This window comes from Pipistrellus hanaki (genome assembly GCF_964339955.1).
Source record: "Pipistrellus hanaki genome assembly, chromosome: 9".
Taxonomy (NCBI): domain Eukaryota; kingdom Metazoa; phylum Chordata; class Mammalia; order Chiroptera; family Vespertilionidae; genus Pipistrellus; species Pipistrellus hanaki.
In genome coordinates this window covers 63,900,239-63,913,983 of record NC_140511.1, presented here as the reverse complement: position 1 = coordinate 63,913,983, position 13,745 = coordinate 63,900,239, and the positions used below count along the sequence as shown (strand labels likewise).

At 38.4% G+C, this 13,745-nt stretch overlaps 2 protein-coding genes across 5 annotated transcripts in view; both read right to left on the bottom strand.

Moving 5' to 3' along the window:
- The window catches only part of LOC311628087 (olfactory receptor 5AN6-like), a gene marked incomplete at its 5' end in the record, with an annotated part of 243,286 nt that overhangs the window by 100,345 nt on the left and 129,196 nt on the right, over positions 1–13,745 (bottom strand). The gene's annotated exons all lie outside the window — the stretch shown is intronic.
- Positions 1–13,745, bottom strand: part of GLYATL2 (glycine-N-acyltransferase like 2) — a 44,534-nt gene that overhangs the window by 7,985 nt on the left and 22,804 nt on the right. The window contains exons 1-3 of one of the 4 annotated variants that reach the window (XM_084894954.1): positions 5,772–5,789; positions 1,612–1,729; positions 143–250 (exon numbers count right to left, since the gene is read on the bottom strand). The exons of 1 other annotated variant lie outside the window; for it this stretch is intronic. In XM_084894954.1, the coding sequence (XP_084751080.1) occupies positions 143–250; positions 1,612–1,689 (186 nt within the window). In that variant the 5' untranslated portion in view covers positions 1,690–1,729; positions 5,772–5,789. Of the gene's footprint in view, positions 1–142; positions 251–1,611; positions 1,732–5,771; positions 5,790–13,745 lie in introns of those variants that run through there. 2 more of the 4 variants (XM_084894952.1, XM_084894953.1) reach the window with 2 other exon arrangements.

Below are 13,745 nucleotides of genomic sequence, written 5' to 3'. Positions count from 1 at the left end.
TCCCTCAAGCGGCCTTTCTAAACTTATATGAGTCACAAATGTCAAGGTTGTTCTTCCCAGCCAACAGCTTCAGTTCGTTCATTCCCACAGAAAGACCATCCAGAGCATAACCAGTCTGGTATTCAGTAGCTTGAGTTCTCACCTCTTTCTTAGGCCGAGTAATGACTATCTGATAATCTGGCCAGGCATCCACCAGCACCTCCAAGTTGAATGGGTTTTTATTTTTAATGTGAAAAATGGCACCATATACCTACAAGAGCAACAGAACAAAACAGGAGAGAAAGTTCTTCTTTGAAATAGAGCCTTGTATCTGGTACAGGAAATAAGACCAGGAGTTAGGGAGACTGAACAGGATAGAACCAAAACTTCCAGTATGGTTCATTGGACTATTTGCTTCAAAATGGCCCAGCAAAGATCCACAAAACTCCAAGTTAATAGCTGAATCATTGAGAACGTTTTCCCTGGATGGTGTGGCTCAATAGGTTGAGCATATTCCCAGATATCAAAGGTTGATGGTTCAATTTCTGGTCAGGGCACATGCCTGGGTTGCAGGTTCAATCCCTGAAGGGGAGTACATGCATGAGGCAACCAATTAATGTTTCTCTCTCACATCAATGTTTCTATCTCTCTCTCCCTCTCTCTAAAAATCAATAAAAACATGTTTTTAAAAAGAACTTGCCATCCTTCTATCTCTATCTTGAAATTCACTCATTCATTTTTTAAACATTCATAGCATTGTTCCAATTTTTTTAATTTCATACCATACGATATCACTTATGGGGCATCTATTATATATCAGATGTTTGTCAAGTATAGAGAATTCAAAGATGAAATAACATGGCCACTGCATTCAAGTTATATCTGGAAGGATAGAGAAATACCTAGTCTTATCATAACAGGACATGTGTTCTGATACATGTATGTGTGTGGTGTGTGGCATCCCAGGGACAAAGTTGTGGGAGACTGATAGAAAGAGTATACTTGAATTAGGCCTTGAGGTATAAGTAAAATTTTCCCCTGGCAAGATAGAGAGAGAAGGATGGCAAGTAATTCCTGGTGGGAGAAAAAGCATGAATGAATGCTTGAAGGAGTAGCAGATTGTATTCTACCTGCAGAGCTGTGAGGGGCACAATAATTGAAACATGTGGTATATGACGAGGGAATGTTGGGAAATGAAATAGAAGAGGTTGGGGCATTTTTTTATAAACCTTTGTATACACAATTAAGAATTGTGGACTTTATTCTGTAGACATGGGCCTCTACTGAAATTTTAAAACAAGCAATAATATGATTATATTTGTTCAGAGAGATGGCTCTGCTCACCAAGTTGCAGGTGAGATAGTAATATTGAAAACAGGGAGCTATTGCAATAGCTGGAGCAAAAAAAAAAAAAAAAGTAATCCACTAAAGATAACAATATAGTTGGTTCAAACGATGTTTAAGAAGCTGAAAAAGAGTAAGGTAGGTGAATGAATATGGCTATTTAAATCATCCCTGAAGAAGAAATCTGACTTTAAACTTGAACTTTCATCCACCTGAAAGTTCTGAGCCCTGAATCTATCCCCTGTACACCTCATCCCTGTCTCCCCACATCACCCACTACTCTCTCACCTTATAGGACTCAGGAATTCTCTTTTCCAAGGATTCATACAAAATCTGCAGGTTCCGGGGATCATTAATCACAAACATCTTGTGTAACACCTCAGCCCTCTTCCCTCAGGAAGATGATCTAAAGAAATAAACACACAAACAAAAACACCTGGAGAGATGAGACAGGTGTCCAGGGAGAGGAGAAAAGTGAAGCCATCTAGGATACCATACATTTATTTCCAACCATAAGGCCTTCTTGCAGTAGAATTTTCTGAATTAACCTGATCCAATAGAAACTCTGTTATGATCATCCATAAAAATAAGTTGAAGAATATGAATATTTAACAAGATAAGAGAGGAAGAGAGGCCAACAGAGAAGACTAAGGAAGAATTATCAAAAAAAATGTGAAAAATAAGAATAGTATCTCAGAAATCAAAATAAGAGAAACTTCATTTAAAGAAGAAAGTGCATAGCAGCACAATTTACAATAGCTAAGATTTGTTAACTAAGTGCCTAAGTGCCCATAGCAGATGAGTGGATTAAAAAACTGTTGTACAGTATACGGCCATACCATCCTGAAAGCGCCCGATCTCGTCTGATCTCGGAAGCTAAGCAGGGTCGGGCCTGATTAGTACTTGGATGGGAGTAAAAAACTGTTGTACATCTACACAATGGAATACTACGTTGTGGTAAAAAAAAAAAAAAAAAAAAAAAAAAAAAGAGAGAGAGAGAGAGAGAGAGAGAGAGAGAGAGACAGAGAGAGAGAGACAGAGAGAGAGAGACAGAGAGAGAGAGACAGAGAGAGAGTTCTTACCATTTGCAACAGCATGGATGGAACTGGAGAGCATTATGCTAAGTGAAATAAGCCAGCAGAGAAAGATAAATATCACATGATCTTACTCATTTATGGAAAATAATGAACAACATAAACTGATGAACAAAAAAAGATTAAGAGACAGAAACATCGATCAGACCATTAAACCTCAGAGGGAAGGTAGGGGAGGGTGGGGGTAAGGGAGAGAGATCAAACAAAGGACTTGTATGCATGCATATAAGCCTAACCAATGGACACAGACAACAGGGGGGTGAGAGCATGAGGAGGGTGGTTAGGGGAGGTAATGAGGGAATAAAGACACATATATATAACACCATAATCCATAAAGAAATTTTTTTAAAAGAAGAGAGTGATTAGAGAAGACAAATACTGCTGAGAAACTAAGAGAGATTAGCACAAAAATGCCAATGCATTTTGGAGTAAGGAATTGATTTTTTGATTTGATGAGATGTGCCATGGAATGATGGAGGAAGAAATCCAAGTTAAGGTGATTGGAGAACAAATAAATGTAAGGAAATGAAGATAACTCTTTCAAAGAGCTGCATCAGAAAGGAAGGAGAAAAATATGATAGTGATTGGGGAGGAGGGACTGGAGACTGCAGGAGCTTAAAGGAAGGCATTTCTTATTAGATGAGAGAGATAATCTTATTGATGTTAACTATAGAAAGCAGGTTATATGAACAGAAATTGGTGGGATTTAATAAGAGATGGGAAGGGGAAAGAAAAATAGTTACATCAATCCAGGCACTGTTTCAAATCCTTTATGTTTATTCATTTATTTTATCTTCAGTCACACCTCTATGTGTAAGTATTGGGACTAGTTTTGTACAGAAAGAATACCTCTTCTACACAATGGAAAAGAAGTATTTTAGCTTAGGTATGAATGTAGGTATATGTGTGTGAGTACTTGAGATTAGAAAAAAGAGCAGGAAGTTGACATGTTATCTCTGAATACCTATTTTCTGGAAGTAAAAGAATGGAAAATCACCTTTGGGAGTAAGGTCTTTTGGGAGGTAATGTACCAGAAAAACATAGAGAAATACAATATGGTGTTAATGCTAAAAATTAAAGTTTGCATGGGCTCTTATGCTAGTTGGAGAAAATGCAGAGTAGGAATACATAGAGCAATTGCAAGACGTCACTTAGGGCAGGTGCAGGTGGAAAAACATCATTTGGGAGTTGTATTCACCCACATGTATGATCTCAGTACTCCAGAGAGCAGAAGAAGAGAAAACAAACTGAAATGAAGCAGGTTTAAATTTTTCCAGACTTAGCGCAGCAGATAACTGGCAACTGGCAAAGTTTTTGAGAATAAAGGAAAGAGACACTTGAAAGTAAATTAAAATTGTGGAATCTAGGAGAAATGAGAAAGTAAATTAGGATGGGGACTAATCAAGTGATAAAAGATGAAGAGAGCAAGGGATAAAGCACTTTATGAGGTCAAAGAATAGCAATGGTGTTAGGTAGGGGGAATGTATTCAAAAAATAGGAGATTGGAATAAAAAATTAGGCTATTAGAGGTTAGGATTTCAGAAGTAAATCAGTTCAATGCTCACTTCGGCAGCACATATACTAGAAGTAAATCAGTTCAAGTCATGCCCATCCAGCATTGCTCATTGGTTGAGCATTGACCCATGAACCAGAAGCTCAAGGTTTGATAGACAGTCAGGGCACTTGCCTGGGTTTCAGGCTCAATCCCCAGTAGGGGGCATGCACAAAGCATTGATGTGTCTATCTCTCTTTTTCTCCCTTCCTCTCTTTGAAATCAATAAAAACATATTTTTTAAAAAATGGAGATGCCAATAAGGAAATAGATGTTGTAGGTACCACAGACATCAGCAGGATGCTTCAGGAGTTTAATGGAGAGAAATATCTGTGAACCCAGTGCCAAATACATTAATGATTAGAAAGAAATTTGTTAGGAGAAATAGGAAAGGGTAAACTTCATCTTAGCCACATAGTGCTTCATTCAAAGAAGGAAGAGTTTTTCTATGCAAATGGACAAGTAACACTTTAGATCCATGGATTGAAGGCAAGGAGAATGTTGATTCTTGTCTTTACTCACAATGTGGTTATAGGTGTCTGGAGGGTGGCAAGGAAAAGCAGACACATATCAATACTTTATAGTTAAGGAAAGGATTTGGACAGGTTACCAGTTCAAAATAACACATGCTAACTTTGTAGATTTTTAAAGTATTTTCTGGCTCCAGGGACCTACAATATTTTTTAGGAATTAGTTCCCAATATTGGGCTCAGGTCCAAGAGTTTGCAAGGGGAAAAAAATAAATTAACAAATAAAAAAAAAATTTCCCCATAGGGGGAGTGGACTTCTACAAATGGTTATTTTCTTCTTTTTTTACTTTAAGTTATTTTTATACGCCTCAGAGATAACCATTATTCTGACTTCTACAATAATCAATTATTTGTTCCCGTTCACCTAAATGAAATTATACATTATATATTCTTTTGTGTATGGCTTCTTTGACACAACGTATTTTTTTCTATTTATCCATGTTATCATGTGCATCCATACTCCATCTTTTTTTTTTAACTGCTATACAGTGTTCCAATGTAGGAGCATCCCACAATTCACTTATCCATTCACCTGATGATGAGTATTTGAGTTGACTTTAAATTATGTTTTATTTTTCAATTTCAGTGAAATACAATATATATTACTTTTAGGTATACAACCCAATGATTAGACATTACATAGCTTAGTAAGTGATCATCCCAATAAATCTTGTGCCCATCTATCACCATACATAGTTATTACAATATTATTGACTATTTAGAATTGAAGGACATATGAAGAGCTTTCCAGGCAAGAAAAGCTAGGGAGTTTGTCACCACCAAATCAGAATTACATTTGCAATGTGAAGGGTCTTCTTTAAGAAGATGGAAAAAAAGATTTTGAAATATTAATAATAAAATGACAATAAATACATATCTATCGACAACTGAATGTAAAATAAATAATCAAGCAAACAAGCATACAAAAAATCAGAACATTAAACAGATTCACAGAGAGAGAATTTTGACCATTGTCTCATGGGAGGAGGGTTGGGCAGGTTAGGTGGAAAAGGTGAAGTACAAATTGGTAGTTACAGAATAGGCTCAGAATATAAATACAAATTCTTTTTTTAATTATTTTTAATTATAAGTGATATACAGTATATTAGTTTCAAGTGTATAACATATTCTTTCAATATTTATATACATTATAAGATGATCACCACAATAAGTCTAGTAACCATCATAAATACAAATTCTTTAGAACCAGGGTTCTACTTAATTGGAAGGCTGAAAAAGACAAGACACTGCTGTCCAAAACAATGTGCTTACCTGATGGTTTGTTGTAGACCTGTGTTCACACAAGCTTTTGCAGTCACTCAGTATGGCAATGGAGAAGCTTCTGTGGCTACCACCTTACAGACTCCACCACACCAAACTTGAACTGACTCAAGCGTCACTATGCAGCATAGAACTCCAAGAAGAACTAGGTTCCTAAGGAGTCAACTGAAGGAACTTTTCGTTGACATAAGTCAGAGACTTTGTGGATCAGAGGAAAATTTCTCCAATTATGAAATGTTTCCCGCTGAACATTTTTATTTATGTACCATCACTTATATATGATTGGATACTCCAAAGCATAAATAATAAGGCAATGTTGTGGAGTTGGCAGAAATTGTCCAGCTGCTGAGTTATTTAAATAGTATCATTAGGGCAAACAGAAGACCTGAAAAATTTGACTTCATTTCAAAATGCCTGGCCCAATGCTTTCAACCATGTGACCTGGGGGAAGCCAAGAACTCTTCAGAGAAGTGGATGTTAGCCTAATAACTGGGCTTTGAACAAGTTATCCTTTTTGTGCTTTAAAATGAATGGAAGCAGGCCGAAACCTGTTTGGCTCAGTGGTAGAGCACTGGTCTGCGGACTGAAGGGTCCCAGGTTGGATTCCGGTCAGGGGCATGTACCTTGGTTGCTGGCACATCCCCGGTAGGGGGTGTGCAAGAGGCAGCTGGTCGATGTTTCTCTCTCATCAACGTTTCTAGCTCTCTATCTCTCTCCCTTCCTCTCTGTAAAAAATCAATAAAATTTTTTAAAAAATTAAAATGAATGGAGGCAAATAAGGAAAGAGCATTATAAACATAAGAAAAAAAAATAACAGTTCCTGCACAAAACTTCATTAGAAATTGGAATTCGTTTTTGGAGATGAGCAGAAGTAAATTTTGACTTTTAAAAGTGTGTTCCTCACACCATCTCTATCAAGACCTTCTGAGCTGACTTGTTAGAAATACAGGCACTTCTCCAAATCACCTGAATCAGGATCTTCCAGAATGCTTGGGAATCTGAGTTTTACAAAAAGCTACCTAAAAGTGTTGAATCTACATTAACATTTTGGAGATGTTTTGACAGAGAAAGGGGAAAAGAAGCTATCAACATTTTACTCACTTTCTAAAATAATGTAGTGCAACATCACAAAATTTAATCATTCATGAAATAATAAAGCAAGAGTTATTTTCACACAAATAAGGAAAACAATGTTAAGAGAGAATTACATAATGTCTTTCCCGGGGGTCACAAAACTAGCCAGCAGCAGTTCCTCAATCAAACGCCAAAGATCAGGTCCTTTTTAATGACACCATGATTCTTCAGTGAGTGGTCTCCTATCCATGGCCATTATATCTTCTTACAAACCTACTTCATTCACTTCAGATGACATATTCAAATCCACCTACGATGATTTAGTACTATGTATGTGCTTGTTAGGTAGGGCATTGGGTCTTACAATCTTAGTAATTCCATCTTTTGAACCAAAAATAGTTCACACTGTGGGGAAACACAGGACTTGGTTGGAAAGTTTATAAGGAGGATTCTCCAAAAGGTCAGGGGCCTCTAGGGAGACCTTGCCAACGGTGGCAGCCCCTGCCTTGACTTTTCCAAACAAGTCTGAGCCCCCGGGTGTTTACTTAGACGGTTCCTTGCTTAAAAGGCACTACAGATGCATGTGTCTTCTCAAGGATGCCTACCCTGATGATAGTATCTAATAGTTAATTTTAGTTCAAGCTGTTGTTACGATAAACGCTTAAGGAGGCAGGAAAAGAGGGCTGTTTGCTCCTATAGCCAAGCAGTCCTTTCGCCTCTCTCTCATAGAAATGTGTGTCAGAGTAATCCATTCATCCATTGCTCAGGGTCTGCCTGTCAGTCCCAGCATTACGCAATCTATCAAATAAATTTTTACAGATTGGTAATTTTATATGGTTAATTTGTTCACAAAATTATATGTAGATATATAATCTGTTATTTCATCCTCCTTTTTTAAAAAATGTTGGTCTAAAAAAAAATAAAAATAAAAAAAAAAAAAAAAAAAATGTTGGTCTATTCCTACCAGTAAATACATAATTTTTACACAGTTGAGATCATACTGTGCATAGTTGAAATGACACAATTTTATGTCCCACAACAAGTATTACATAATTAATTTCTCAAGCCATCAAAAAATTTAATAAAGCAGTTCATAATGGTTGTACAATTGAATTGCACATCTCAGAAAGAATTTCATTTTGTAACATTTGGACTTCCCTAGAAACTCCAGATACCTAGGAGATATGGTTACTAAGGCAAGTTTCCTTAATACACCCTTTTACTTCTATAGAACTGTATGAATGGTCACATTTTTTTCCTAATCATTTATTGCACCAAATATTCCTACCCCAAGTGAAATCACTTTTATAACTTATGCCTTTATGTAACTTAGACATTTTGGTATTTTCATATGCAAATTGTCAGTCTTTTGTAGAAAAAACGGTTGAAAATAGATAAGGGAGGGAAGCCAGATAGTAAAGAAGTATCCTAAAAGATCTTGTCTTTGAGACTTTGCAAAGACAATTTCATTAGTCAGAGTAGATATCCCAACACTTCAGTGACTTATCACAATAAAACTTTACTCTTGCCTATATCACCCTTCACAGTCCTATCAGAATGCAAGTTTTTCCTATATTGTAGTTCTATCCTCCTCTGAGACCTCAGCTTTCTCTCCAATTCAACTTGTGGTAAAAGAGAGTGAGGGCCAATCACTGAAACAGTGCTGTCATTTCACTAAAAATCCACTAGCCACAATTCAGGGGCCATACTTAACTGCAAATGAGATAGGGCAATAGGATTGAACTGTGGTCTAAAGAAAAAAAGAGAGAGAATGCATAAATTGGTGACCACAAGCAGAACCTTCTATAATGAAAGGGAAAGGAGGAAGCCTGAAAGTGAAGAAGAAAGCCTGATGGAGGTGGCAACCAACATCTTCCAAATCCTGAAATCAGAAGTGAATTGGTATATAAATGAGGAAAAACACACACACACACACACACACACACACACACACACACACTCACACACTCACTCACAATGTGTTCTCTACAACTCTCTTCAATTAACCTATCTTAGAAAACTGTAAAGAAAAAATTAACCCTTGAACAACACAGGTTTGAACTGGACCAATCCACTTATATGAAAAAATTTTCCACTATATGGTGGCAGAAGATGGTTTGACTTTAAGTGGTGGGCACATGATATAATACAAAGATCATGTATCATGGAAATGTACACATGAAAGCTATACAATCTTGTTAACCAATGTCACTCCATAAATTTAATAAAAATAAACTTATTGGAAAATTAGTGGGGAAGATTTATAACAATTTGAAAAAATGCACAGAGAAACTGTGTAGCCTACAAATATTAAAAATTTTTAAGAAAAAAGGTATATCATGAGAGCATAAAATGTATTAGACACTAGTATATTTTATCATTCACTACCATAAAATATACACAAATCCTACCTAACAAAAGAGTAATATGCAGATTAAACATCACTTTAACACATAAGATGGCTGTCCCCATGTGGTCAAAGATCCTGCCTCCATGTGGACACAATATGGCCAGCAGGGGAGGGGAGTTGGGAGGGACCAGGCCTGCAAGGGAGGACAGTTGGAGGCAATCAAGCCTGCAGGTAGGGCAGTTAGGGGTGACCAAGCCAGCAGAGGAAGGTAGTTGGGGGTGACCAGGCCTGCAGGGAAGGGCAGTTAGGGGCAATCAGGCTGGCAGCAGAGTAGTTATGGGGTGATCAGACTGACAGGCAGAAGTGATTAGGGGCAATCAGTAAGGCAGGCAGTAGAGCAGTTGGGAGCCAGCAGTCCTGGATTGTGAGAGGGATGTCTGACTGACTAAACAGGCAGTCGGACATCCCTCAAGGGGTCCCAGATTGGAGAGGGTACAGGCTGGGCTGAGGGACACCCCCCCCCATGCATGAATTTCTTGCACCAGGCCTCTAGTCTATTATTAAAAAATTAACATTTATCAAAACATATGCACACACAGTCACAGAACGGTGTCATTTGCAGTCACAAGAAATGTAAACAAACATTAACATGTAGTATAAAAGCATAAAATTAATTGAATACTGTTTTTTTAATTGTATTTGGTATGAAGCCAAGACCCATACAAAGTGTCACTGGTGATGCTGGAAATGCTCTCAAGAAGCAAACAAAACCACGACATTCCAAACAAAGTTGAATTGCTTGATATCAACCAAGCAATTGCAGTCTGCAGCCATGGCTGCCCACCATTTCAAGATAAACAACTCCAGTGTGCTCTAGCTGGTTTGGTTCAGTAGATAGAGCATTGGCCTGTGGACTAAAGGGTCCCAGGTTCCATCCAGGCCAAGGGCAAATGCCCAGGTTGCGGATTCAATGCCCCCCAGCAGGGGGTGTGCAGGAGGTAGCCAATCAATGATTCTCTCTCATCATTAATGTTTCTATCTCTCTATCTTCCTCCCTTCCTCCTGGAAAATCAATAAAAAAAAAAATTTTTTTAAAAACAACTCCAGTGTAAGGACCATTATAAGAAAAGAAAAGGAAATTCATAAAACTGCCACTGCAGCTATGCCAGCAGGCATGAAAACCTTGCACTTTTTGTGAAATATTTTTTATCTCTTATTGAAAATACAGTTTTTATGTGGGTACAAGATTTAATCTAAAAAATTCATACCTGTAAACTCTAACGTGATTCAAGAAAAAGCAAAGCCATCATATGACAACTTAAAGTGAAAGGAAGGCAAATGATCTAAAACTGTATAATTTAATGCCAAAGAAGGGTTTGATAATTTTAGAAAGAGGTTTCACTCTAAAAACAAACAAAAGTCAACAAAGAGGAACAGCTGCTTTGGCAGACCTAGAGGAAAGTGAGTTCCCATAAGCCATTGAGAAAATCATAGAGAAAAAATACCTGCCTGAAAAGATATTTAATGGTGACAAAAGTCCCCTACTGTGGGGGGAGAGAAAGCCCTAGAGGACATTATTAGTAAGGAAGAGAAGCAAGCACTGGGATTTAAGGCAGAAAGAGATAGGCTAACTCTACTGTTATATGCAAATACAGTCAGGTTTATGATTAGGACAGCCATTATCTATAAAGCTGTTCACCCCAAGCCTTGATGGGCAAAGATGAACACCAGCTGTCAGTCTTTTGGTTGTACGACACAAGGGCCTGGACAATGAGAACTCTTTTCCTGGCTTAGTTCTATCGATGCTTTTTCCTTCAGCCAGGAAGTACGTAGCCAGCAAGTGACTGCCTTTTAAAGTTATTTTTATATTGGACAATCCCCTGACCACTCAGAACCCCAGGAGTTCAACACCATAGGCATTGAAGTGGTCTACTTGCCCCTAGACATGATGTCTCTGACTCAACCCCTAGATAAGGAGGTCATAAAGACCTTTAAGGATCCTCGCTAAACAAGGTAATATAGAACTCTACAGAAATGATTGTCAGTGCTATGGAAGAGACCCAAGACTGAGAGAGCATCATGAAAGTCTGTTATACCATTAAAGATGCCACTGTTGTTACAGCAAAAGCCGTGAAGAGAGCCATAGATTCCTGCTGGAGAAAATGCGTCTGGATGTTTGATTTCCAGGATTGTGACAGAAACAATGAAGGGCATCATGAGAGAGATTTTAGATATATCAAAAAGTGGGATGAAGAATGTAAGTTATGGATCATAGAAAAATTCAAGAGCTAATATACACCACACCAGAGGAATTAGCATAAGATAGAGATGAATGCTTCCAAACCAGTGCCAGAGGAAGATGTAGAAGAAACAGTGACAAAAAATAAATTGACATTAGACAGTCTGGCAGAAGGGTTCCAGTTATTTAAGGCTGCTTTTGACTTCTTTGATGACATGTACCTTCCTATGATATGGATACTGAAACTAAAGCAAATGGGAGAAGAATTGGTACCATAAGGAAATATTTTCAGAGGAATGAAAAGGCAAAAGGGTCAGACAGAAATTGGGATTTCTTTCACTGATTGTGCCTGCCTCTCCTGCCTCCCATTTCACCTCCTCCACCTCTGCAATGGCAAAAAACAGCTTCTCCTCTTCTCTTCTTCTTCCTCGGCTTATTCAATATGAAAATGATGAGGATGAAGACTTTTATGATGGTCCACTTGTACTTAATGAATCCTATATAATAAAGAGGGAATATGCAAATTAACCCTAATTTTCTCACAAGATGGCCTTCTATGACCAGGCCAGCAGCGGGGTTAGTGAGGGACGACCAGATGACTGAACAGTAGGCTGTGTGGGGCAATCAGGCCAGCAGGGGGGCCATGAGGGGTGAGTCTCTATGACTGTGATGTTCTCACCCTGATCAGTGCCTGGTGAGGGAGTAGCCTGTTGTGCCCTTGACTGAAATCTAACCCGGGAACCTTCTGGCTAATGCTCTATCCACTGAGCCAAATCAGCGAGGCTAATAGGTTTTTTAATAACAAATTCTGCAATAGCTTTTATTTTATGCCCAGTCCTATCTCCACTCTCCCCTCATACTACCTGAAGAAGGATTTGCTATTTTCCAGGGAAGCCTTTTAAATCTGTTTATGGACATTCAATTAGAGGACAGTGAGAATGTAACTAACAGAAATACAAAGATATCCTTATGTTGCCTGACTATAGGTTTTGAATAATAACCACTAGCATTTATTAAGTAGCAATATACCAGGCACAATCTAACTTATTAGCACACTGTTTTATTTGATCCTCACAACCACTCTGTAAGGTAAACATAACTATATTTACATGTTATAGATGAGGAAATTTAGATTCAGAGAGATTAGGTAGCTTGCTCAAGATCACTTAGGATGAAAAAGCCAAGCCAGGTCTCAAAACCTATATAGTCTAGTTCCAGGAGTTATGGCTCCAAAATCTTTTCCCAGAGCCTCCAAGCAATATAAGAAGACAAACACCATTTGGCTTCAGATGGCTATCAGCTATTTGAAACCATATTATCTGCCAATTTCCTCATTTATGGGTCAGCCTGAATTTCCAGAAAAACCACAAAAGGTAGAGTCTGATAAATAAAGACTTAGAGATGGATTTGTTCAACTTGTTCCTACAGAAAATTAATTCTGAAAGGTATAAGACACTATTGGATTCAAAAGGTGAGAAATTTTTTTTAATTGTTTTAAATCAAGCTAGTTTAGAATAAATGTAGTCCACAATGCTCTGGGTTCAGTATCTCTGGGAGATCAGCAAACAAACTGAAAGGAACTTAGATTACAGGCTGCTACATCCACCCTTCTCCTGCAAGTTTCCTCTGCTTGCCATTGGTAGAAAGACAATAAAATAATTGTTAAAACCAGAAGCATTGGGGGATTGGACCCGGGTTCCAGTCTAGGTTCTGCAACTTAGAATCTATGTACTACTGAATGAACAATTTAACCTCCCTTAGCCTCAATTGACAGAGCTACCACATTTAAACAATAATACTGTCTACTTATAGAGTTGTTGCAAGAATGAAACAAGGTAACACATGAGATACACCAAACACACTCTCTGGAACCTATTGCATATTTTGAAAGTATTCTTTTTTACTAGAGGCCTGGTGCAAGAAATTTGTGCACAGAGTGGGGTTGTCCCTCAGCCCGGCCTGCACCCTCTCCAATCTGGGACCCCTCAAAGTAAATTTCCTTTACTTTGATAGAGACAGCAGTCAAACATCCTTCTCACAATCTGGGACTGCTGGCTCCTAACCACTTGCCCACCTGCCAGCCTTATCATCTCTTAACCACTCCCCTGCCAGCCTAACTGCTCCCCTGCCAGCCAGATCCCCCCAAAATGCCCTCCCCTACTGGCCTGATCATCCACAACTGCCCTCCCCTGCAGACCCGATCACCCACAACTGCCCTCCCCTGCCAGCCTGATCACCCACAACTGCCCTCTCCTGATGGCCATCTTTTGGTGGTCATCTTGTGGCAATGTGGGGGTGGCCA